The sequence below is a fragment of the Sylvia atricapilla genome, chromosome 13 (assembly GCF_009819655.1).
Source record: "Sylvia atricapilla isolate bSylAtr1 chromosome 13, bSylAtr1.pri, whole genome shotgun sequence".
Taxonomy (NCBI): Eukaryota; Metazoa; Chordata; class Aves; order Passeriformes; family Sylviidae; genus Sylvia; species Sylvia atricapilla.
In genome coordinates this window covers 16,956,944-16,983,540 of record NC_089152.1, presented here as the reverse complement: position 1 = coordinate 16,983,540, position 26,597 = coordinate 16,956,944, and the positions used below count along the sequence as shown (strand labels likewise).

At 50.6% G+C, this 26,597-nt stretch overlaps 1 protein-coding gene across 3 annotated transcripts; it reads right to left on the bottom strand.

Moving 5' to 3' along the window:
• Positions 1-908: 908 nt before the first annotated feature.
• LOC136367152 (mucosa-associated lymphoid tissue lymphoma translocation protein 1-like) lies at positions 909-25,044 on the bottom strand. Of its 3 annotated transcripts, none has more exons than XM_066328604.1 (14): positions 25,001-25,044; positions 24,598-24,716; positions 24,262-24,415; positions 23,613-23,791; positions 22,520-22,667; positions 20,928-20,954; positions 20,050-20,253; positions 15,339-15,516; positions 12,174-12,248; positions 11,452-11,579; positions 11,052-11,183; positions 10,775-10,926; positions 5,393-5,518; positions 909-3,329 (listed from the first exon to the last, which is right to left on the bottom strand). In XM_066328604.1, the coding sequence occupies exons 1-14, from the start codon at positions 25,008-25,010 to the stop codon at positions 2,985-2,987; spliced, it is 1,977 nt and encodes a 658-aa protein (XP_066184701.1). In that variant the 5' UTR covers positions 25,011-25,044; the 3' UTR covers positions 909-2,984. The 3 variants fall into 3 exon arrangements, with proteins under 3 accessions (XP_066184701.1, XP_066184702.1, XP_066184703.1); XM_066328605.1 differs by having other exon boundaries at positions 22,571-22,667; XM_066328606.1 differs by lacking the exon at positions 5,393-5,518.
• Positions 25,045-26,597: the final 1,553 nt, after the last annotated feature.

The following is a 26,597-nucleotide window of genomic DNA, read 5'->3' as shown; positions in this document are numbered from 1 at the left end:
GTCAGGAGCTGCCAAACCTCAGCAAATGAGCTGAGAACTGCATCCCAAATGAATTCTGTAGCAGAAGAACCCATCAGGATGTTGTCCAAGGTCCTTCCCTTCAGCACATCTGCCATAGCAGAGAGGAAAAGAAGGGCATCTATCTAAAAATAACATCATTGAATATTTAGGTGCTGCTATTTTTGTCATACATTGTTTTAAAGCTTCAGTTCACTTGGTGCTTTTTGAAGACTTGGGTGAAGGAAAGCACCAGTATTACCTACAAAAATGGTTCTAAGTGCTGTTTGTAGCCTCTGGGCACAGACTGGCCCAGGAAGGGAGGGTGTGGAGGGCAATGGCTGTGGAAGGTAAGGAGGCAGAAAGGGAATGCAAACTGGAGCTGATGTCTTGATCCCACTTTGTCTGCTGCTGCTTAGGCACTCCTCCCTTCCCACCCTTCCAGGTGGCCCAGTGGGTTGTGGAGCCCAAGGTGCAGAATGGAAAGGACGTGGTTAAGAGACAGATGGCAACCTTGGGATGCCTTGTCTGTACTGGGTGCTGGAAGATATAAACACAGATCTCCAGGAAAATTTATTGTCACTGAACAATTTAACCACCATGAGGGAGTTAGGATTTCACATGTAAAGTTGGGGAGGAAGGATCCATAGTTCCATCCCCTCCTACAATGACTCCAGCTGAGGCTCAGGGCACCAAGTCCACCTTGGCAATTCAGCAAGTTCCCAGCCATGACAAACCACCACCTCATGGAATGAACCACCAGGGGAATGTGGTGGTTCCCCTGGGCTCGGCTGCAGGGTCTCCTTGGAGAAGCAGCAGAACTGATGACAGGGACAAGTGCTGTGGTTGGCACAAAGACAGGAGACCTCCTAAGCCACCCAAGAGCCACACTTAAAAAGAAGATGGACAAATCACAACGAATGAGGACTTTATTTCCATCTACACATTTCACCTGACATAATTTCATCCTATCTAGTCACTTGATCTGCCTTCTAAATCCAAACTTCAGTATTTTTAGTTACCTAAAAAAAGAAACAATGCTCACCCAGCAGAGCCTAGAAGCTCAAGCTGGAAGCATGAAGCCCCAGCAGATCAATATTAAGTTACACTGTGGCAATTAGAGGGAAAATAAACTGTTAACTCAGAGCCACCTGGAGCTTTGTGCATTAAAAACACCAATAGTGTTTTATTCAGAAAAATAAACAGCCGTGCTTTGAATGAGAGAAATATTCACATTAGATGACACTTGGCATGATAATGTGAGCCAGGAACAAGCTGTGCCTCAACAGCACAGGAGGGTGTGAATAATCCTCACAGAGGCAACAAGAGCCCCAGCTCCTCCCAAATGCCTGCTGAGCCATGTCCCCATTGACTGACCTATCCCCATTGGCTGCTGGTGTTGAGTTGATCTTTGGTTCTTCTTGAAATTAGTTCATTATTTTCTGGTTTAGCTTCTCTATCAGCCCATCTTATTTAAGCTACATCCTCTGAAATTTTTTTTTTTTTTAGCTTTAGAATTTTTTCTAGGAAACTTTCTAGTCTGCAGCCAGCTGGGGCCTGTCTTCTTTCCCTTGGCTCTACTCACTGTGAGAATAAAAGCCTCCTCTGTTCTCTTTGGACAGGTTTCCAGCACTTGTAGGATGGTTTTTCTGGAAGCAACATTTCAGATTTTTCTATGCTGCAACTGACACCACAGACAGGGATGTATCTTCACTGGTGAAGGAGAGCAAAACTGAGAAAATTCTGCCTCCAACCCAAAGCAAGACAGAGCTCAGGCATTCTCCCCACCCTGCTACCCTTGACCTCTCAAGTTCTGCCCTCCAACCTCTTTCTTCCACAGGACCACAGCAGCCAGAAGGGACTTCCAGTGGTCTCTGGTCCAGCCCTCAGCCAGCCTGGATCAGGTCATTGGCACCTTCTGCCAATGTGAACTGTCCAAAGTGAACTGTCCTCCAAAGATGGAGAGCCCACACTTCCCTAGGGTCACTGGCCATTACTGAGCAATCACCTTTATCAAACGTGTCAGGGAGGGGCCTGTGCCCACCTAGGCTGCCCTTGGGGCCCTGTTCACCTCTGGCTCTCCCTGGACTGCTGGTTCTCCATGTAGTGCTTGAGGTTGCCCACAGCACAGACAGGCACACAGACAAAACAATTTGCACTAATAACATTTTTGAGGTTATCCTTTCTCAATCCTGGTACATTTTATCTCTCCCACAGAACATTCCGCACCTGAGAACTCAGAACTGCAGGGGGCTGAACACCCTTTAATGCCCCTGTACCACGCTGGAAGGGGCACGTGCCTGGATGTGCACCTACCTGGATGCTATTCCTGGTCCAGTGGAACACCAGCCTTCAACACACTGGATGGAACATCTGACCTTCCTTTTCCTGGCAAGTCACTGTCTTCCCTCCCCATTATAAATACATGCTTCAGAAATACATAAATGTATAACTTAACACGTGCTTTGACACCAGCACGGGAAGGAATCCACACTGGGACTCTGTGAAGAGCCTACACTATTTCACCTGGTTCCCAAGGTGCAGCCCTGTGTCCCTTGCACAGGTTGGTGAAATCCAGCAGTTGTGGCTGGGATTTGAGCCAGAGGGGACTGTAGTGTTTGTGGGCTTCTCATCACATTCAACGCATCAACATTTGTTTTCAGGCAGAAAACACCAGCCTGTGCCCTTGCCTTGCAGCAACACCATTTTTGCCCAGCCATGTTATGACTGCTGGGTGCCCCTGTCCTCTGCCAGACACCACACTGACTCCCCGCTGATCCCAACACTCCCATGGGACAGGGAATACTCCCCGTGGGAACTGAGGCCCTGCACATCACAGGGTGCAGATAGGAGAAACCTTTCCAAAAAAGCAGCCTTGGCCTCATTCAGACAGGGCGATGCCAAGGCTGGGAAGCAGCTGACGGATTCTGACAGATTTAGCACTCCAATCGAGGCCTCAATTGAAAGAGCAGCTCCCCAGGTGAGGCTCAGGGCCCGTCCTGCCCCGGGCCAGCCCGAAGCAGGGCCATGCAGAGCTCGCCCAGGTCGCTCTCATCGTTCTCCTCGGGCTCACTGCTGAAGGTGGAGGGGCTGCTGCTGGGCAAGCTGTGGCCAGAGCCTGTGCTCAGGGAGCCCTTGGGGTCCGTGCTCAGCACCAGCGCGTCCTGCAGGCACACGCTGCCCGCGCGGGCAGGAGCCGGCTGGGAGTCACTCCTCTGGCTGAAAAACTGCCTCAGCAGGGATTTGTGGAGGGTCATTTGCAGGCTTTCACAAGTCCTCTGTTTTGTGCTTGGCCGGACGTAATGCAAATCCAACTGCAGGACCACATCTGTCTGGAAGGGGAGAGCAAAGAACACAAAGTGAACGGGAGAATTAGATTGGAAGCAGAGGTTTCCTACTGCTGCTGCCAGAAAGGAGCCTTGGCTGGCTGCTGTGCAGGCTCACAGCCCCATGCTGTGGCACGATGGAGCAACACTACTGCCAGAGAAAATGAGCTGTACACACTTATACAGCTCACGACGCTTGCAGGCCTCAGCCATGGATTCTGGATTTCAGGACTTCTCCTGGAATCAGGCCATGTGGGATCCCATCAGTTCCATCAGGGCACTGTCACTGTGAGCATCACCCCTGGGATGTGGGCAAAGAGGAGCAGGAGCAGCTGCACCACAGCCAACAGTAATGCACATGGGAGAGGAAAGCAGGAACCACTTACAGCCCTGGAAATGTTCAAGGCCAGGTTGGATGGGGCTTGGAGCACCCTGATCTAGTGCAAGGTGTCCCTGCCCATGGCAGGGGGTAGAACGAGATTTAGGTCCACATGAGCTTTAAGGTCCCTTCTAGTCCAAATTATTCTGGGATTCTATGAACTAAAACACGCCTCACACTGTAAAAGCCAATAGCTTTAACCAGCAGTGCTCCACAGGGATCTACTCACAGCCTAGCACTATTTTAGAAATTTATACAAGATGAAGAACTAAGAGAATAACCACATTCATGGCAGTCAAACCCCTGAAAACAGACCCCCAGCACGGCACTGTGCCTGAAACACCTGTGAAGAGCAGGAAGATGTATAATGGAACATGAAGATTTTGGCAGGCAATGCCTGTCCTGGTCTCCTGTCTGCACTTAAAAGCAATGCAGAACAACTGAGAAAGGTTAAGAAAAGAGCTCCAGGAGCAATCCAGAACTGAAAGCACTGCCATATGCTGAAGCACATCATGTACAGACCAAGCAGAACTTGCTGTAGGCAGATCCAGGCAGCAGCTTGAGAGCAGCACTTGGTGTAAGATTCACTGGCTGTGTGTTAGGGGAGGAAGAAAAATCCAAGTATAAACAAGGTGCATACTGCTGTTTGAGGAGAGACAAGCCAGGAGACAAGCGATTCTGCTTCTCTCATGGTCTTTAAATAGTTTGAGGGTGTTTTGAAATGTGCCAAAGAGGCACAGCTTGGATCAGGCTTGGCAGTGTTACTGTGATGACTGAGATCCTGGCCAGCCCATGAGCTCATCTCTCAGGCAAAGCACACAGCCTAGTGAGACATTCCTTCACCTGAAATAACTGGGCAGGTCTGACCTCCCCGGGGTTGATGGGGCAAAGAGCAGCCTCCCTGGCCAGGCAGCACAGAAAATTAGAACAATCCATGACCAGTGATGCCGCTCTCTGCTCCCAGCAGAGGCTGCTGTGGGTCAGCTTTGACAATAAGGTCAGGCAGGGGAGACAACACAAAGCAAAGAGCATCCACGCTCAGGTTCTGCAGCCCGACTGTAAATCACAAAAATTTTGCTGAGGTGGAAAAGGTGAGGTGAAAGGACAGTGCTCTCCTATGGAAACATACTGGGAGAGCTGGGTGTGTCCAGCCTGGAGAAGAGAAGGATCCAAGATGACTTCAGAGCCCCTTTCAGTGCCTAAAGGGGCTCCAGGAGAGCTGGAGAGGGGCTTGGGACAAGGGTCTGGAGTAATAAGACAAGGGGGAATGGCTTCCCACTGCCAGAAGGCAGGGTTACATCAGATATTGGGAAGCAATTCCTCTGTGTGAGGGTGGGGAGGCCCTGGCACAGGTTGTCCAGAGAATCTCTGGCTGCCCCAGCACTGGAAGCATCCAAGGTCAGCTTGGATGGGGTTTGGAGCAACCTGGGATAGTGGAAGGTGTCCCTGCCTATGGAATGAGATGAGTTTCAAGATCTCCCCTAACCCAAAACAGTCTGTAATTCTGTGGTTCCATAAACAGGGTGGCTTTTGTGCCTTGGAGATCAACAAGCTCCTCTTTGGTCTGCATGTGACACTGACACAGACACGTGCTCAGAGAGGCATATCCAGCTCCAGCCATGTGGATGGGGACACCAGTTCCATGAGAATACAGGAGAACTGTGGAAATTTGCACCTGGCTACTCTCTACCTGAATTTTCTGCAGTGCACAGAGCTGGAAGACGCAGTCCAGCTCCTCCCGCTTGTACACAGAGGCGAGCAGAGTCTCCACATGGTCCAGACAGCTCTCCCTCTGGATGGCCAAGTCATCTGCCTCCTGGGTCAGGAAAACAAGAGGAAATGCAAGGAAATTTCAGCATCAGCATGAAGCATTGAGGCACAACTGCCTATCAAAGATGTGCTCAGGGCTTTGATTAACACATTGCCTGGTGGAAATGCTGTGTATCCTAATGGAAGCACTACAGAAAGCAACAGGAATGCAGAGGCTTTACACACTTGCCTTGTGCATATCAATGAGAAGACCCTGAGTACATCTTACTGTGAAAAATGGGGTACAGTGGGATTTTCAGCAGAGAAGGAAGCAGCACCAGCTCTATCACAACCACTGTTAGTGCCAGCAGTGCGTCACAGAGGGAACAAGTTTTCCAAAGCCACAGCTGGAAGCTCTGAGTTGTGCTGAGTGCTGATTTAGCCCCTCACCATCTACAGAATTGCCAATTCTTGCTGAGTTACTCAAATTTAACCAAAACAGCACTGTGTCTATGAGGTACTCTTCAATACCAATTGAATTGTGGAGCTACTTATACCCGAGGAAGAGACAAGGGAATAAAGGCCTTATGAAGTTATAATCATGGAATATCCTGAGTTGGAAGGAAAAGTCATTGAGTTCAACTCCTTGCCCGGGAAAGACACCCCAACAATTCCACTCTGTGTCTGAGAGAATTGTCCAAATGCTCCTGGAGCTCTGGCAGCCTTGGGGCTGTGACCAGGTCCTTGGTGCTTTGGACTGGAGGCCTCCAGAACAGGTGACAGACCACAGTCTACCAGCCCCTTCCAAAAGGTTTCCCTTTGCCAGCTAGCTCTGGCAACCATCCCAGTGTGATCCTTAGCAGGAGAAGTTGTGCTGGGCAGGCTAGTGAAGGAGGCTGTTAGGGTATTTGGGGAGGCAGAAGTTGGAAAAGCCCTGGGAGCTCTTCCTGGCCTTCCCTGAACTGCTGCCTGCAAGTGGCCAAAGTGATTTGGTTCTGGCCAGGAGAGTATGAGGAAAAACACTGGATCCCAAATGCTGGCTGGGATCTGCAGGCATCAGGATCACCCCTGCATGCAAGGCTGGTGGAACAGGAGTAGAACCATCAATGATGCAGTGGGTCACTGGAGGCTGAGGAAACATCATTCATCTCTGTGCAAGAGAAAGCCAAATCCATCTCTGCACTTGGCAGCTCATTACTGGAAAGATAAACTGGAGGGAGCTTGGGGAAGATCAGGCCAGTGAATGGAGACTAAACCTGGAGACAAAAGAGGCAGGAAGCAGATCAGCCAGGTGCTGCTGACACAGGGCTTTGGCAGCATGGCTGCAGAAAGGAGGGCCTAGCCCTGTCGTGTCCAGCCAGCTCCATCCTCCAGCACATGCTCTGACCTGCAGAGCTGCCCCCAGCCCAGGGTCCAACAGCAGCAGGACGTGGAGCTGCTGGAGCGAGTCCAGAGGAGGCCATAGAGATGCTCTGAGGTCTAGAGCCCCTCTGCTCTGAAGCCAGGCTGGGAGAGCTGGGGATGTTCAGTTAGAGGAGAGAAGGCTCCAGGAAAACCTCAGTGCCCCTTCCAGGGTCTAAAGGGGCTCCAGGAGAGCTGGAGAGGGACCTGGGACAAGGACCTGGAGTGACAGGACAAGGGGAGAATGGCTTCCCATGCAGGGGCAGGGTTAAATTAGAGATTCGGGAGAATGTCATCTCCACTTTGGAACTTCCTCCCTGCAATTCAAAGCATGACTTACTTGCATGTTGGAAACAACTTTTTATATATTTTAAGGCCCCATAAAATCAACATTTCTGCTTTCCTTGACTAAACTACAATTGCCTTGCTCCTTCCTTTCATTACTTTGTCTGTGTTTTAGTTGGCACACTTTTTTTTCCATGAAGCATGGACCCAAAAATGGACCCAGTGTACCAGCAATAGCCAGGAGAGCCAGACAGGATCTCACACAAATCTCAGAGCTCTTGTTTGCAACCTTGCCACAGTTTTGTGCCCTATTTTTGTTGCTTCAGCTGTTTTGGGCTCTGACTAGAACTGGTTCTCCACTCACTGCTCATCCCATGCTGACAATACTTTTTATTCTTGCTCATGTGCAGGAACTTGCATCTGCTGAATAACAGCCTTGGCCTCAAACTGTACCTTCAGTTATCCAAATCCTCCTAAAATCTGCTTTGTAGCACCTTGCAGAGACACTTGGTGTTATGGGATCTGTGTATTTAATAAGATCAGTGAAAATAAAAACCAATCCCACAGCCCTGATTTTCCAAAAAGCCCAAACATATTCAACCACCCTCCAAGAAAGAAAGCTTTCTCTTAGTTTTAAGTGGAATTTCCTGTGTATCAGTGTGTACCCATGGCCTCCAGTCCTGGCACTGGGCACCACTGGGAAGAACCTGGATCCTTCCTCTTTGCACCCTCCATGCAGGTATCTGTAGACCTGGATGAGTCCTTCCTGAGCCTGTCCTTCCACAGGACAAACAGCCCCAGCTCTCTCAGCTTTTCCCTACAGGGGAGGTGCTTCAACCACTTCATCATCTCCATGACCCTTTGCCAGAGTCTCTCCAGTATATCTATGTCTCCCTTATGCTGAGGAGCTGGAATTGGACATAGATGGAGGATAAACAATATCCACTGCCCTTGCCTCGTCCCCTGAGCTCGTCACTTTGATGCAGAAAGCATCAGGTTATCAGGCATGGAGGCCCTTTGCAATCTATTTTAGCTGCTCCCAGTCACCTCCTTGTCCTTTCTGTGTTTAGGGGTTATTGGCTCTGACACCTTCTCTGAGATCACAGTGAGGTTGACCCTCCTGGAGCTCCCCAAATCTTAATTCTTGCCCTCCTGGAAGGCAGGAGTGACACACTGGCTTTTTTCCAGGACTCAGGAAGATCATGAGGAGATGGAAAGTGTGCTCACAGTCTGATCTCCAGCTCCCTCAGCACCTCATGGGTGTCCCCATCAGGCCCTGGATGTTTCTAAATGTCCAGCTGGTTTGGCACTCCCTGACCTGGTCCTGCTCCTTCTCCAAGTGTCTCCCTCACTCCAGATCCTCTCCTTAGTTTCAGGGCTCTGGGAGTCCTGAGATACTTTTAGAAGCCTTTCTTGTTGTCCCCAAATCCTGCTCCACGTGGGTTTGGCTTTCTGAGCCCCATCTCTATGGTCCTCTTACACTACCTGCCCCTGCTTCCACCTCTCACACACCTTTTCATGTGTGAGCTCAGTTAGGAGCCCCCAGCAAATCCATTCAGGCCTCCTCATGCCTTTGCTTGACTCCCTGTTCATCAGGATCCTTGAAAATACACCAGCTCTCCAGGGCTGTGTCCCACACACACGGTTCTCCAGCCTACTGACCTTCAAGACATTCACCTGGGGAAGGAGCAGCCTGGTGTGCCTGCTTTAGGAGGAGGGCTGCACTGGATCATGTGCAGAGATCCCCTCCAAACCCAAACATTCCATGACTCTGATCTCAAGGGATCAATTAAAGCCCTGGCACATGAGATTCAAAGCCTGTGTCAGCTGACAGCAACTCATTATCCACAAGTATCTGCAGTCTGCTAAATTCCCAGCCTCCACAGCCTCCTGTTCCACAAACTAATTCCCTACCATACTCCCTTTTATCATTTTTGGCTGTATAGGGAAAAAAGGAGAAAAGGATTTTCTAAATTAATTTTTTAGACAATCCATAATTATTTATAAACCTTTCCCAATGGTGGAATGTGTTTTTTTTAATGAAGATAGTGCCCAGGAATTGGCAAGGCCAGGTTTTAGCTGGCCCAGAAACAGGGATATTCTAAATAAATTGGGGGAGGGTTGATTGGCAAGGCCATTACGTCAAACAGTTCCAGATCAAGTGTCTGGAAAACAAGGAGATCCAACATAAAGGTTTTTAAAAAGCTATGATTCAAAGAGTAGAGAGAAAAAAAATGGGAACACCTTGGGTCATATGCTAGAGCAGTCTCTCCCTCTAAAGGCAGTGCTTGTCAGGTAAAAATGGAAGGCAAAACACAGGATGGGAGGGAATATGGGACAACTAAAAAAGTGGATCAATGCTAGAAAATTCCATCGTAATTATTCCTGGCAAACCCACAGCAAGCCCATTTGATTCCCTTTGGTAACTACAATGTGGAAAATGATGGGAAAACTCCCATTTCCTACATTCCCCATTTCCTCAATGAAACAGCCCTCTGGGATCAATCCCCAGGGCTTACAACCTCACATTCAGCCTGGTGTGGCTGGCCTTCAGCCTCCAGCTCCTGCAGCTCAGCCATGCACATGGGGTTTAGGGGGCCCCCAGCAGCGCTGACAGGATCCTAGAGGGAGCCCAGTGCCCCCCATGGCATCTCAGGGATCCCACAGGGGCGGGGTGGCTGCTGTGATGTCTGAGGTGGAGCAGGAAGGACAGCACAGGAGCTCAGTGTGAGCCAGCTCCATCATGCACTAGGACAAGAGGGATCTGGCTGTAGTGGAGTCCTTTTTTGTCTCTCTGGTCCCCCCTGAGACAGGTCCAGAGGCAGGAGCAGACACCTGGGTCAGCCCTTCCCCCCAGTCACTGACATAGGGCAAAGCACACAAATACAGGCTCACACACACACAATTTTCATGCATGATGCTCACAAGGGGAAGCGATGCTGCAGCTTAGGAATGGGCAGGATCAGGCTCCAAACCTCCTGGATACATCACGCTGCATCAGTGACCCCAATGTGCTGAGGAGCAGTGTGCCTCCACGAGAAACAAGGACCAAAAATCCACCACAAATGAGCTATGCTTCAGCAGAAGGACTACAGAAAACAAGGAAGATGGTTACAGACAGGAGCAGCAAAATAAATCTGTAGAAGTGGCATGGAGACCATCACTAAAGCCCACAATGGGCACGTGGTCTGTGAGGAAAGGTCTGAGAAAGGGTTCAAGGAAGCTGGTACAGCTCAGCTGGGAAGGAATATAGTGTTGCATTAAGATATATTAGCACAGCAGGCTAAATTAGGCATAAGTGAAAAAGCCAGACCTACTTTGTAACACAGAAAACAGAATAGCTCTTGGCCTCAATCAGATTAAATGCAATAATTTAATCAGGCAGGCCAGAAATCAATCTGAGGGATAACTGCTTAAAGGCATCAAACTGCTGCCAAATCTTTTTTGTGATGCATGAGGAGCAAGGCAGGGAATCCACTGAGATGTGGAAGGAGCCTCAAAGAGGTGTATGCAGAGGAAGGGGATCCTTTTTCACCTGGGATCAGCCAGTCCCATCCCTCAGGACTCAGCCCAACCATCCTCCCCACCTCTGACCTGGGGAAAGCAGCCCAGGAAGGGGCCTGGCCAGAGCACTCACAGCAAGCTGGTGGAGCAGGAGCTGGGGGTCAGTGACGTGGGCCAGGGGTGGCTGTGGCTTGGCACACACGAACATCAGGTTGGAGAAGAGCCGCAGGAAGTGGAGCTCCACCCGTGCCCCACACGGGAAGGTGACAGTTTTGCTCGGCAGCTCTGGAAGGGAAATTCAAGCACAATCAACTCCTTGGAGGGTCCTGTCAACACCTCCCTGCACAGCAGTGTCCCTGAGGGGCACAGGCAGCCCCAGTTCCCTCCTCTCCACACCCTGCACAGCTCACCTTGGCCGTGTCCCCAGTGCTCTGCGGCTGCTCCCGAGGGACAGATGGGGTCTGTCAGGGACCGGGCTTCCTTCAGAGTGTGCTTGATCTCCATCACCTGCTTCCCAGTGACCAGGGGATCACGGCCAATGTCTGTGGGAAGCAGTTGCAAGCACAAGGATCACTCCAGGTTCCTTAGTGATCTCCCTTCCTTTCAGGCCCTAGATGAATGTCTCCATGCTGCTCACAGGCTACTGAAAGCTCCCATGGGGCATGGCCTGTGATTTGGATTTTAGGGAAGAATGGTGGGCTGCCTGGAATGGGATGGGATAGGGTGGGATGGGATGACGTGGAGCCACTCAGTCTCTGCTGCCTCTTCTGACCCCTGCCACTGAAGCAAGTGGTTTCTAGCTTCTCTTACCTTCTAACACATCCTCCAGCATGTGTGTAACCTTCTTCTGCTGCAGAATGTGTTTCTTCAGGTATTTCATGAAGATCCCAGAGCTGAACTCTCCATCCTGCAATTCATAGGCTTCTGCATCTTCGCTCCTGCAAGAGTAAGGATATTTCTCCAGAGTCCTTGCAGTTTTTCATTGAGCATGAAGTCCAAGGTGAGTCTGGGGTGGCCAACTCTATCCAGACTCTATTGGTTGGGTCAAATGAGCTTCTCAAGGAATAACACAGAGTGCTTTGGTTGTACCCCAGAGAGGATGGGCAGGCCACAGGATGGGAAGAAACAGTAGAAGAGAATGGGATAGGACAGCAGAGTCTCTTTTGCCAGCCCAGGAAGGTGACAAAGGTGAAAAGCCAGTGGAACTGGCACTGGATCAGTAAATAACACCCAGTATCTCAGGAAGCTTTGGGTGGGCTGCTCATGGGACATGCACCTGGAGTATCAGGCAGAATAACAGGTAACAGGAGCTGATGTTACCTTCACATGCAACTTGTAACTGAAGCACAGGCTGATGGCAGCAAGAAGGACAGAAGTGTCTGACCAGCAAACCCAGCAATGGAGGGTGAGAGCCAGAGGGAACATGCAAGAACCCTCTCCAGCATCCTCCCCATGCATGAAAGATGAGAGGAAACAGGGCTGTACCAGAGTCTGGTCCTGTGTGAGGGTGTGGGGATGGTGAAGTCACTTACGTGGAATAGCCATAGACAGTGTTTCCCCAGGGCTCCAGGGGCTGCACCTGGGACAAGGCACATCCTGGGTTGTACCTGGAGAGGAGGCAAAGGCACAAGTCAACGTCAAGGACATCTGTCAGCTGGAGGGGACAAATCCCACACACTCCTCATGTCCATCTCTTAGGGATGGCAGTAACATCAACTCTCACCTTGGATATAACCAGAGAGACTAAAGCTGGGAGTCCCCCAAAAACCCAAACCATAGGGAAAGGAGTAGCTATATCCAGCTGTGATTTATCTGCACTGGTAAGCTGCTCCTTGCCCTGAGCCTGAAGCTGTGCCACAACCTGGAGCTGTGGGTGCATGTCACCACCTCCCTACAGAGGCTGGATTTTAACAACTCCAGGAAGCACCACAGTGCAAAGAACACACAAGTTCACCGTGGCCCAATTGACAACTGTCCCTCAAGAAGTCAGAGGTGCACAGCACCATGATTACAGCTCAGTTGTCTTTGCTGGGGGTCTGGAACATCCCACGGGCTCTTCCAGACCATGCACACACTTTTGTCTTGGGGAACCAAAGCAGACTATGGATGATACACCCCCAGATCCCCCTGAGATGGGATGAGGACACACACGAGTCTCAAAACCTAGAACTGCTCCTGGCACCTCAGTCTAGATGCTGAATGAGCACAGCCCCTATTATTTCCAAAATCAGGTAGATCCATGGTGACAGGATCTGATTTCCAACAAAAAAGATATATTGTTTGCACTGAATGGTTAAACCTTGTCCACTTGACTGCAGCCAGACTGACAGGTGGGGACAAGCTGCCTCCAGTTCACACCAGTGACTCGGAGCTGTTCCCAGTCACACGGCGACAAGAACCAGGCACAGAGGCAGCATTAATCCATGTAATTCATGTGTGTCATTCATCCAATTCCAGTGTCCTGGGGCTGGAGCTGGCACACTAAGGAGAGCAGAAAAGACAGGGGTATTGCCAGCAGCCAGCACGTCACCTACTGCTGGGGCCACAGTTTGGAGATGTTTAATGGCAGAATTCAACTGGCTTGTGTAAGTTGTCCTAAAGATGATCAGAAGAGAAATTGTGACAAAAGAGACATGTTTCTAAATCTGAGTATTGATTTATGTGCTCTTCAACTGCTCTTAATTTAATGCAGAAATCTTTGGTTCCATGTCCAAGGATAAATCAGGGAGTTCCTGGAAAAGGCAATCACATCCACCCAAAATCAGCATATAAATGTATGAGGCTACACATGGGCTCTGTGCTCTGATTCCTCCCCTGGTAAAGCTGAGCATCTGCTCCCACCTGGCAAATGGAGATGTGCTTCTCACCACCCTGACATTTCTGATGCCAACACATGGGGTGAGGAGAAACTCTGCGTGAGCTCCCTGTTAGCACAGACACAGCTTCATGAATAAGCTGTGACAGACCTGCAGCATCAGTCTGACCAGGAGGTGTTGGGACTGGTGTTGGGAAAGGAGGCCCTGGCAGCCTTATTTTACACAGTGGTGTAAACACACAGCTATGAAATCCAGATGCTCTCCTGCGCTGAAATGGTGACTTCTCAAGAAAAAATGAGCTCAGGAGAGAGCTCCTGCCCCCAAAAGATCAGGGTTAATAACATCCACTGTATGAAGTGCTATGCTTGCTGTGGAAAAGTGGATGTGAACTTTGGGGAAGGAGAGAGAAAACCAGCTGCACAACTTTGCCTAAATGTAACAGCAGATCTCACACTGCATCCTCTTCCAGAGCACTACTGAGACTCCACTGAGCAAAGGAACCAATGGAAATTCCAAGGAAGGAGACAGGCAGCTCAAAGGAAGATAAACAGCAGCTCAAAAGAAGATAAACAACAGCTCAAAAGCTGTTTTATAGACTGTTAACACTTGCACTGGTGGTCCCTGTGCAGCCCCCATCCTGCCTCCCCACCACACACTGCCCTCAGAGGCACACCAGCAGCCCAGAGCCGCACCAGTCCAGCTCCAGCAGAGGATCCATGAGAGCCAAGTGTTCCTGCTTGGCTGCAGGACATCCTCTGCCTCTTATCATCCTGAGGAGGAATGCCAGGAAAGCAACACACTCTGCTCTCAATGGCAGCAAGGGAGAAAGAGGATGCTCCACTCTGGGGAGTTCAGGGCAGCATCGAGGGACATCAAGCTCCTGCAGAGCTGTGGGACAAGTCCCAGCACAGCCAGCTTTAAGCTATTCAAAGCAAGCAGCCCCACCACTGCAGCTAAAAGGCACCTCTCCAGGGGCTGGCAGCTCTCTCAGGGTGTCAAAAGCCCTGTTGTCTTTCCAATTCTTAGGGCAGGAACCACAGCACAAAGAGAAAGATATTCCCACATTTGCTCTCCAGGTCTTTTCTGACCTGTAAATCTGCCTCAGGAGCTGAACTAAATGAACTAATGACAGCTTCTACTGCAATAATCCACCCACCTCTGCTGAAATTGGACAGGTAGTAATTTCCTGCAGCAGGATAGAAGTCTGCAGGCCAAGGGAGGATGATGGGTTTTCCACAGAAAGTGGGAAAATGCTGATCTCTGACCTCAGCAGCAGCAGCTTCACAACATGAGCACTTCAGAAGGATTTAAGGCCAGTAAAAAACAAGTAGCAGGGCTTAAAATATTTTCCCTGCCATATTGTACTCTTCTCACACATGTTAACAAGAACACAGTCAGGAGAAGAGAGGTGAACTGAACACTCCCAGCCTGAGCATGTGGGAAATATGGACCAGGAAAGCACACAATCAGCAAGATCAGGTCAGATGGGTCAGGCTTGAAACGCAAAAGAACCTGTGCTGAGTTTCAGCCAACAACTCACGCCATGCAGAACCATCCCTCCACAGGCTTGAGGAAACCTGCCTGCATTTGGCAGACTTCTTCACCTCAAAAAACCAAAAGGAGGGGTCTCCAGCCGATCTCAGACCAGGTCTGATGCCCTCTGCACTAACACATGACGGACCCATCCCCCAGGACACCCTGCAGGACCTGACAACGGGCTTGACTTTATGGCACAGATCAATAACCTCTGACAGAGGCTCAGCAGCACCACGGGGCACATGGTAGCCACAGGGGCTGCCAAAACCCACAGCTGAGGATGGCCACCCTCCCCCAGCCCTCTGAACACCCAGCCCAGGTGAGAAAGGGGGAAGAGGCCCCTACCACTTCCTGCAGGTGTCCAGCAGGATGATGTTCAGGGCTGTCTGCTGCTGCTGCATCTTCTGGAGGATCCTCTGCACGCTGATGCAGTTCTCAGGGGCATAGGGTTGTGGAGCATCAACAGGCACCATGTAGTTCCTCCCCACATGTTCGTACCCGTGCCCAGCATAGTAGAACACAGCTGGGAACAGGGAGAGGAGAGGATGAACCAGGATGCCAACCTGCAGGTCTGTAACCAGCTCCCCATGGCCACGTCCCACCTCCTGTCCTGAAGGAATACTGCTGCAGCACAGACCTAGACCAGTAGCTCCTATGGAACTGGAGCTACACTGACATCACAATTTCAACTTTTTCCCAATTTATTCCCTTCATTAGAGCTGGAAGCAGCCCCAAGAGGCTCTCCTGTACTTGTGGATCCCTGCACTGTTTGTGTCCTGAAAGGCCCTGGGTTTACAGGCTTCTAAACCTTCCAAACCTCTGTGCTACAACATCCAGGCTCAGTACCTGCCAGGCTGAATTTCACCACTGGACAACGTTTTGGTTGGTGCTAAGCTCTTGGAAGGAATAAAGGTACAGAATGGATGGAAAATACATCAACAGCCATTAAAATGAGAGGCTCCTCAGTTTCCTAGTTTTGGAGAAGAGACTTACAACTGATTAGGTGATGGGAAACATTCTCAAGTTCAAAGGTCTGCCTGTGTTCACACACCTGTAAGCTGGTGAAAAATTAGACACAGAGAGAGATGAGTTCTTCAGATGTCCAGAACATGAGGACCATGGGCTTCAACAATCTCAAACCAGGCACCAGCCCTGTTAGGCAGGGGAAGAGTCAGACTCCTGCAGATGCTGATGGGAAGCCCAAGACCCAACAAGAATTTTGGGTTTTACTTTTAAGCACATGAAACTTTAGTAATGGTTTCTGCCTTCCCAAGAGACGGCAACACAGAGCCATCCTGGCGGGAAGCCAGCACTGGGGAGCTTGGCATGGCCTAAGCTGGGGCTCCTCTCCAAGCCCTGTGTTCAGTGAACGGCTGGCAGGGGATCCCCAAGCAGGCTGGAGCTTCTCAAAAGGAAGCTGCACAGTGGCTGGCTACCCCTCCCAGGAAGCAATGACACTGCCTGAGGGCTGCTGGTTGGTGAAAGCCAACTTGGGGAATTGAAATGGGTTAAAAATAGCTCTGTGAGGTGACGCATAGGGTTGTGTTACTGCAACTGGGGACAGTGAAGAGCGAGAGGTCAGAAATGGAAAAAAGCAGCTAAGAGCCAACAGCAGGAGAAATTCTTCACTCAGATTCAGTGCCAAAGCCCACACTTCAGTGAATAACCTCTCCTCCATTTTCCCTCCGCTGTTCCTGCCCCTGCACTTGGCAGAATGCTCACTTTGGTCTGATTCTGCAAGGATGTAGCAACAGGGGCAGAAGCTGAAGGGCTGAAAGCATGATCTCATCATGTGGAAAGTGGAAAACATGACCTCATAGTCAAAAAGACCTTGAGTTGCCTTTGGTTTCTATTCTCAGGAGACAATGGAAAGTTTCTCAAATGGCCATTTTCACAGGTGCCATGAGATTTGGGCTCCTCTTCTTGCGGATTGCCAGTCAAAGACAGCAGGCTCTGATTTGCAGAAGCTTTAAACTTTCATAACTTGCAAACCAAAGCCACAAAACCCTCCCCTAAGAGGACAGCAGGAAGCCTTCTAGAAAAATTAGATGTAAGTTGGGGCCCTTGAGCCATTGAGTGTAGCCAGGTTTCGTGCCTGAGATGTTTTGGTTTTCTGAAATTCTTTTCCCGGGGAATTTTCTGTAAACAAGGGAAGTGTTTTTGTAACTGTACTATTCTTACATTCTTTTCTCTAGGAGGGACTTCTTCTTCATGTCCCTCTGGTCTGACCAATGTGATTGAAGAAGTTTATCTTCTTGTCACAAATCAAACCGGTCTGTGCAAAAAAGTATATAAAGGAGACACATCCCCAAAATAAAAGAGTCATTTTCAGCCTTCTGAAGTCAGAGTCTTGTGTCATTGTAGTAAATAACAGCATCAACTGAGCACTGGTGGCTTTTGACCCTCTGCCTGTACATGCAAGGGAAGTGATGACATCTCTTACCAGGCAACATCACCGAGGCTCAGAAAAAAAGGAAATACTACAGGAAAGCCCACAATGAATGATTAAATCCTTAGCTCTTCTAACTTTCGAGGTCTTGTTGAGTACCTGGATGTACCACCAAGTGCTGCCTATGCTACATAAACCACAAAGACTGGTGTTCAAACCAAAAGAGGCGAGTTTCACATCACCTGAGCAACTTCTCCAACATCTCCTGGACTGAATCTCTCCTCCTGAACTTGAAAGTCAACAATTTGCTCAGAGAGGGAAAAGGATGTTTTATTCTGAGTTCTTCCCACATTGTATGAGTCAGAACTGCTCATCACAGAAAAACTTCTGCGTACCAAAATAAAAAGGGGAAGTTCTAAGCACTGCTTAAAATGCAGGAAATGTCAGCATGAGGCTTAATAAAGGCATTACTCCATATTCCTAGTATTCCACTCACAATTTTCTGCTCTCAGAGCATTTCTAACTTTTTTTTTTTGTTTTTTTATTTGTGACTTTTTAAGATGCTCAAAATAACATCCACAGGGATTCCTCATTCACCTGAGGGTGGAATAATTAAATCACTTAGAGGATGTTAAAGGCCTTTGAAAATTCTATGCAGCTTTTCTAAGATGAGATCTGGAGGAAAAGCAGCCTGATAACCCACCACCTCCATTCTTTGGATCACAGAATCATTAGGATTGGAAAAGACCCCCAAGATCATGAAGTCCAACCACGGACTGAACTACACTAAACCACATCATGCAGTGCCACATCCACTTGTTTTTTGAACACTTCAGGATCCAGGCCTGGGAGCTGTGCTGGGATGGTCTGGAGATGTGGAAGAAAGTCTCAAAAAAGCCTACAGTTCCTGGAAGGACAGTTACAGAGACCAAAAAGCCCAACTGCTCTCATCAGCATAGACCATACAACAAGGGGCAATGAGCACCAGCCCATGGAGGTTCATGTTCACCAGTCAGCCCCCTCCCTGCTCTGTATGTCTACACAAAGCTCTGCTGACTTCAGCTCTGCTGGTTGCTACACGGGAGGTGGCACCTCCCGATTCCTCAAGCAAGAACACTGGGATGCCCCAGGAGCATGTCCAACACACACAGATGTACAGGTCTGGCTGTCACAGGCACCTCTGGGGTCTTTAACAGGCTGCATGAGTTGGTCCTGGAGCTGCTATCTCACCACAACTGGGGCATTCAGTAGGCAGCCTGACCCAGTGTCCCACCATTAAATTAGGATTGCAGCGAATGTGGCAAGAATCCTGAACTTAATCACTGCTGGATCCAGCCCACACTGGGGTTCACTGTCTTCAGAGAGTAGCACACCACTCAGCCTGGAGAGCTGTTAAGAAAACCTCAACCTAAGCAGGCATTGCCTCACACTCAACTCAGCTGTTACTGTTTTTCCTGACAGCACACAACATTAATTTTGCCAGGATCAGAGGCCATGAATCAGAGAAAGTCTAGAAGTTTAAACAAGGCATGACAATATGAAAGGTTTGCTGTTTCCAAGCATTTTTTCCTCTCCAGTGGTTAGGAAGAGCCATGGATAAAATGCCATTTGGTCCTCACATGCCATGGATAGAGGGTAAGAATGGCAGCTGGGATGACTCTGGCCTGGGAGAGGAGGCAAAGCCTGGGATACAAGAGGGTTTTAGAGAGCAATAACAAAAGGAAGCTGCTAGTGAAGTCATGGGAATAGGCTGTCATAGGTGATGTGCTCACACATAGCGCCAGGACTGCGCACGGCCCTTCCCGCCAGCTCAGCTTCCCCTGATGAGTCAGTGCTTCCCAGAACAAGGTGGTTGTGCAGCTTTTACTTCGTAGCCAGGTCCCCATCCATTGCACAACCTCCAAACCTCATGCTGAATGCTAGCCTGCAATTAGCCCACGCTGACTTTCACTGTCTGTGTGCCACTCAGCTGGCATGTAAGCCTCACACTGAGGTTTGGAAGCAAAGAAAAAACCACCTGCAAGGTGTTTTCAGGGTATCTCTTGGGCTGGGACAATCTCAGGGACCCCAAAGATGCCACTTTCACTACCAAATCTGAACACCTGTGATCCACAAGATCTGCTGGTTGAGGAACACTTCCTTAGTGAGCACAGTGCACAATTAAGCACAAACCCCAACCTCAAAGCCACCTGCAGCTGGGAATGCTCTTCTGCAAAAGGGTTGTAAGGGGCCCAAATTAGACCTTCAGGAAAGAGAAACAAGGAAATCATGACCAGATGCAGCAGTCAGGGCTCAAAAGGAGCTCCCCTCCTCACACATGAGTGGGGGGCTGGGAGGGGAATCAGTCAGTCTCCTCAATCCAAGGAAAAAAATCAAAACCTCCTTTTCCCATTCACTATTGGAAGCACTGGCTCCCCAAAAACTCACTGTGAGCCAATGCTGTTGGGACTGCAGGTGAGCCACGTTGTAGAAACACCCACTTTGCCTGACTATAACCTGCCAAAACTAAGCTACACTCATCCAAGGGCTCCTGCCAAGCCTGGTACTGATGCCTGTCTCCCCTAAGACAGCAACGTTCAATTTCTTCTCTTTTAATCCAATAGCTGTTCAGAAAATTGCCTCATCCCTCCTCAGCACAGGCAGGTGGCTGAGCTGGCTTGGCCTTACCATAGACTCCCTTCCCCAGGAGCTGCAGGAACCGACTGACTGCCGTCGCCATCTCAGCCTTGTTCAGATCCAGCAGGGAGACAACCTGGAAGCCCAGATGTTTCAGAAGACGACTCAGCTCAAACACATCCCTCACAGGAGCCATGAGGTTGGGGTGATGCTGGTAGCGGTTGTTGCCCACTAAAAGTGCTATTTTGCCTGTAGCTAAAACAAACACCAAGTGAAAAAGCTGAAAATGCTCAGCGGGAGGCAAGATCTCCCCTCCTCCTGTTGGAGTGAGGATATGGGCAATCTAAGGAAAGAGGCAGCAAGGATAGACCCTAGGCTGCTGCAAGCCTGGAGCACTCAACACTTTGACAAAATACACAATCATTTTGACAGAAAGGCTTGAAAAGTTTTCACTTGATAACCAAGAGCCAGGCTGAGGCATCCTTTCCTTCACAGGGCTGAAGAAGAGAAACCCATGGCTCCTGCTTTGATTTTATCCCCACTTCCCACTGTAAAAAAATGAGATTTACGTCATTTAGTGGTGGTGGGAGCATGGAACTTTGCCCTGCTCTGAGGAGGTATTTCGAGTAGGGTAAGTTGTCATTTGAACAACACTTTTAAAATCATTTCGCAGGCACAGAGCTTAAGACTCAGTTGCTCGTTAGGAATAATCTCACTCCACTTGCTGAAAAAGATCATGGCTTGGCAGAGGATGGGACTCATCTTATACTGTGCAGCTCTAATCCAAAAGTGCAGAGCCTGTGGCAATATGATCATAAAGGTTTTCTCTGCAGAAAAAGTGCTCCCATGCCTTGTCCTTCCATCCACCCTGGAGCCTGGCTTTTAATTAAGGGAATAATTGCTCAGGAAGAAAAGATGACAGTACTCACCAAAAAACTTTCCGGAGCCACACGTACCTGGGAAAGAAAGAGGGAAATTGTAAGCCTGGGCTCAGTGAGCCTGGGCTCAGCACCCAGTGCCAGGTCTGAATTCTGCTCCAATAAACCCAACAACGCACAGCTGGATCAAACACACAGAGGATCTGCACAACCAACATGCCTCAAGCAACTCCTTCACAGCCTGACTGCTAACCTTGAAGACATGGGTCTGATGTTAGGAGGATTTATGAAATCCAGCCTGATTTATGACATCCTGAGCAGCTGGGAAGCAAAGCCTGGAGAAGTGGCAGACCAGGGAAGGAGGGTCAACATGGAAAAGCTCACACCTGATGTGACTCACCTGCTACCTCGCTGCAGCAAAAGCAAACACAATGACTCAAGGTCAATAAAAGCTCCAAAACAGTTTCTCCCCAGAAATGTCCAGTGCAGAGGAAGCTGCTCTGTTTGCTTTTGATTGCAATAATATTCCCAGGGTTCTGCATCTCCCTGCTCTGCCTTCCCCTGTTGTTTGAGCAGTTCTGGGCTCAGAAAAGCCACTCACTTCGGCCCACAAGCCCTCCTGCCTGAGCACTTCCAGTCTCTTAAAATCATCATTACCCTAACAGCTCCAGCTTTTCCTATTTCCATCAGAAATAAATTTTAAAATCCAGCCCAGGAGAAAATTCTAGAACCCTACATGCTCTAAAAGAAGAAATTAAGGATAAATTGCATAAATCTCATGGATCTTCAAGACCTTTAGCCCCTGAACCAGTGTTGCTGATGCACGAGAGATGCCTGAAAAGCTGCATTCATCCTTTTTCACCTTCTGACAGAGGCACCTGTAAAAGTTCCCCAGCAGTAATACATTAAACCCAACCCAATCTTTTGTGTGTCCTTTTCTCACTGTCTGTCTGTCTCCCCAGGATGTGTTTTGCCAGCTGTGAGGAGCCAGGCAGAGTGCTCCCTGGCTACACAAGATCAGTTTGCACTTTGGAGAAATTTTGAAGCCAGGCTAAAAGGCAGGATAAGAAGCTTATGGCATAGAAAAATCTCTAGGTGGAGTAAAGAGCCAGCAAAGTCAGCCTGTGCTATTCCTGCCTCACATAAGGTAAAGGTAGAGGGCCAAAGCAGCCAGAAGTGGAGCATGCCTGAGGCTCTGGGAACAAATCTTCTCCCTGGGATCCATCACTCATACAGCATCAGCCCTCAGCTGCCAGCCCAAGGGGCCTGAATCTTCTCAAATAAACACTATCCTCTTCAGCTCTGTATCCAAGCACATCCTTCACGTCAGCGAGACTGGAAATGAGTATGGCCACAGGAGCCTGCTATGATTTGGCCTGGAACTGTGAAAGCAGCACCTTGGCATGGCAAGAAAATGGCAGAGAGCAGCTGAGAGCACTGAGCCTGCCCTCACACAGCAGGTGTCAGACACACTACAGGGCCCAGCAGCATCCCACCTGCGGAACACTGCATTTAGGGGGTTTTCCAGCTGCTGCTCCCTTTGCTCCCTCAGAGCCCCAGTATGGAGGAATTCTGCTTATGGTCCTCGTTCACCAGCTCAGCACCTCCAGAGAGCACCAAATTCCTCTGTCCCCTCTAATTACATCTCCCACCAGGTGACTTGCAGCAAAGTGATGTGGGCTGGCTCTGCTCACCGATGTGAACGTCCACGGCGTTGGTCCAATGCTCTCCGTGCCTGTTGGAGGCACAGCAGAGGTACGTGCCCGAGTCACTGACCTTGGTGTGGGTGATCTAGGCAGATCAAAAGTTAAATCACATTATTTATGGTGAAAGTTTGAAGCTCCCTGCCAGGATGTGCCTAAGACACTCATGTTCATGGAATAAAAAGTATTTTTCCTGCTGTTTGCAGAGACTTTGCCTCACAAAGAATTGGGACAGGGACAAAAACCAGAGCAGTACCAGCTGCAAGGACTCCAGTTCTCTAGCCCAAGATCTTGCTCAGAGAGGGACTAAAGCCATCACTGAGTCTGGCAGGCCATAGCCCTGCCTATTCAAGCCGTGAATACCTCCAAGCATGTTGCTGCTTTTCTGGCTCCAGCACAGCACCATCCACCTCCAAAAATAACCTCTTCTTAGAGCTCAGACTGAACTTTTCCATCAGAAATGCAATCTAAGGCCACCATGTAATACCATCTAAGACCACCTGTAATACCATTGACCACTACTGAGAAGAGACTTGATGTCTTGTCCTTGTGCCCTTCAGGTGATGCTCTGGAAGGAAATCTCCTTTCTTGATTCAAGAAGACATCACTGATTTACATTGAACCAGAGACACAAAATAAAGCCAGCCCCTCTACTGCCTTCCTGACTCTTTTCTGTCAGGACCAACCACATTTCCTTCTAGGTCTCCAGGAGACAGACAGCATTCCTGCAGCTCCATCAATCCACAGTCCCCTCCACACACAGACAGTAACTGTTCCCACGTCTCTGCATAAAAGGGTACAAGAGACATGCTGAAACCCCTTGATGCATCTATGGATTGGCTACTTCTTAGAGGAATACCCACAGCTTCGAAAGAAATCCATAAAACATATTCCCCCTTCACACAGAGTCATTCAGCCAGCTACCAAAGCAGCAGGATGATACATGGAGGGCTTTCTCACAACCCTGCAATCAGCTTCTCCCATTACCCACCTCAGCACCCAAAGCTCCTGTACTATCCCCAGAAAACCTTACCAGGAGTTTTTTTCTCTTCTGCTGCTCCAGCAGGTTCCCATTGCGGTACCACTGGTAGCTGGGGGCTGGGACCCCCATGGCAGCACACTGCAGCTGCAGTGGCTGCCCCACCTCCACCTGCTGCTCACTGGGGTTCAGGACAATGACTGGTTCTCCTTGCCACAGCTGAGGGGGCAGACCTGCAAGGCAGCAAGACAAAATTGGTCCTCCCTCCACAGAGACAGCAAACAACACCATTTTTGATTATCAGTACTTCACCTTTCTCCTTGGGGAGCAGGGAAACCTCGGGAGCAATGCCTATGATAGTAAAGGCCACACCAAAGCCCTGCCTCTGGCTTCCCAAACCTGATCCTCGCCCTTTCCTGACAAAGGTGCAGTCAACATTCTAAGGTAAACCACACCCCAAGTTATTTTTGGTCAGCTTTGAAGTAGCCAGATGGTTTCTTCCAGTCCCAATATCCAGAATAACTCCGGGAAACCCACTGCAACCATGAGGTGCAACTGCATGTGGACAAGGCTTGGAGCAACCTGGTCCAGTGAAAGGTGTCCCAGCCCATGGCAAAAGATGGAACAAGACAAGCTGAAGGTCCCTTCCAACCCAAACCATTCTGTGATTCCATAATACATAAAATAAAAGACAGCCTTGTACCTCTGGCAACACACTGATGGACCTCTACTTTCACCCAGTCAGAGAAGACAGCATTTCTGTGGAGGTCATTGACTCTGCAGGTGTACAGCTGGGTCTGCTCTGCAATGATGGGCAGGTCTTGGTTGGTTGCTCCAGGAATCAGGCGGCAGTCAGACTAAAAGGAAAACATAGGCAGTGGGCAGCAATTCCCTCCTCACTGCTGGCCGTAGAAGGCACTAGGAAGCCCCTTGTAAGAGCAACAAAAGTGTAAACCCCGGGTTTCCTCCCCTCCCTCAGCTCCCCCACCGTGTGCAGGGACCCAGCCTGGTACCACACACAGGGCCACCCCATCCTTACCTGGTACTGACAAAACCACTGGAACTGCAGCGAGGTTTGTCCCTGGGCTCGGCACCGCAGTGTGAAGGAGTATCCCACCGGGACAGAGACAGAGACTGGCTGCTCGGTTATGACAATGGCTGTGGAGAAACAGCAGGTGGAGGTGGGAGCAACACTGCAGTCACGGCCCAGCATCTCACCCTCACCCAGCGGCCAAGCACGGTGGGCTTCAAGAGGGACACCCATCCCAGCAGGCAGGGAAGACTGGAAGAACAGGGATGCTCTTGCACCCAGAGAATGTAGAAAAGGATGGAAAGTGGATGTGTAGGTGGCTGGACAAGAGGATGGTTGACATGGGGCTCTTCTGGGTACTCTCTCAAGTGCCTGGGGGCCGGCACGGCCACTCTGTCCCGTGGCCACTCACCTTCCTGCATCGCTTCTCCGGCGGCTCCTCCCCGGCCTGGGCGGCCGCCGGCCGGGCCCGCGGCGGTTCCTGTCCCGGGAACGCGGCGGCGGCACCTGCGGCGAGGGACGGCGGCGCTGGGGCGGGTCGGGCCCGGACGAGGGGCCGCTCAGCCGGCGCGGCGGCCCATGGCGGGCTGGGGGCTGCGGCGCCGGGCCGGGGCCCGCCCTCGGCTGCCGCCGGCCCCGCGGCCCCGCACTTCCGCGCTCCCGGCCCGCCCCGCGCCCGCCGGCACCGGGGGCGGCGCCGCCAGCCTCCGGGACTGCGGCCGCGCCGCACGGACCGGCTCCGCACGGCACGGACCGGACCGGTTCCGCGTGTCTGACCCGCTCCGACGGGGACGCTGCAGTACGCTCCCCTAGGCAGGATGCCAAGGCTGTCCGCACCCCCGTGCCCATGAGTGACCTCGCCCCCCTCCCACACTCCTTACAGGTGATCCCACTGCTGACCTCACCCTCATTCACACGGGGCGCCTTCCCTCCTCCCTACAGTATGTCGTCGTCCCGTCCTTCCCCTTGTTATTTGTCCATATTCCACAAATATCTTCACCTCCCTCTCCACGGGTGTTTCCACCCCTATCCCCACTGGTGACCTCACCCAATCTCCACAATAGCCCTTGCCCCTTCGCCACAGGTGTATTTGTCCTCATTCTGACTGGTGACCTCAAATGCTTACCAGGAGTGTCTTCCCCCGCTCCCCACAGTGTCCCCTCCACTCTTTACAGGTGTACCTGTCCCTCTCCTCACAGATGTCCTCCTCTCCTCCCCACACTTACGAGTATACACACCTCGTGGGTATTCTTGCCCATATATCCCCGCGAGTGTCCTCACCTCCCTCCCCACCAGCGTCCTCCACATCATCCCCACAGCCACCTTCACCCCCATCCTCAGTGGTGTCCTCACTGTGTCCCCCCAGGTGTCCTTGATCGTCTCCCCGTGATCACCCACGCTCTCATCCCCACAGCCACCATGCCCTCACCCCTCCAGGCTCCACGGCCGCACTCACGTCTCTCCCGGGGATCACGGCCTGAAAGGTTCATGGTGCAGCCAGCACTCCCGGGGGTGGGAGAACCCCTTCCTCCGAGAAGTCCCCGCCAGCTGGGCCGGGCGTCACGAGGGCCGCGGGGGAAGTGGCGCCGGGCCAGCCCTGCGGAGCTTGCACAAGCCCCGCTGCGAGACAAGGGACGGCCCGAGGAGCGCACGGCGCTAAAGACACCTGCGCTTGCAAGGTTAGGGCAAGGTCAGGCTCGTTAACCCAAAACTCATCACCTTTCCACAGGCAGCAAGACTACAAGGAAATTTGCTGGAAGTGGTGAATGGAGGGGACAGACGGTGGCCCAGGGAGTGACTGTCATTCCCAAACTTTGAAGTGACTGGGAAGGGAGTGTGACAGAAGGCTCAGAGGAATGAAGCAGGTCTGGGCTCAGGATGTGCAGTGACAAGGTTCCCATTCTCAGGCAGACATATTAGCATCTGGCTGGCTTCTCTCCACATTAATAGTCCTAGGAAGCGGGTTCCCATGGTGCCAGGCAGGGACCAGGACTTCAGCATGAGAGGGA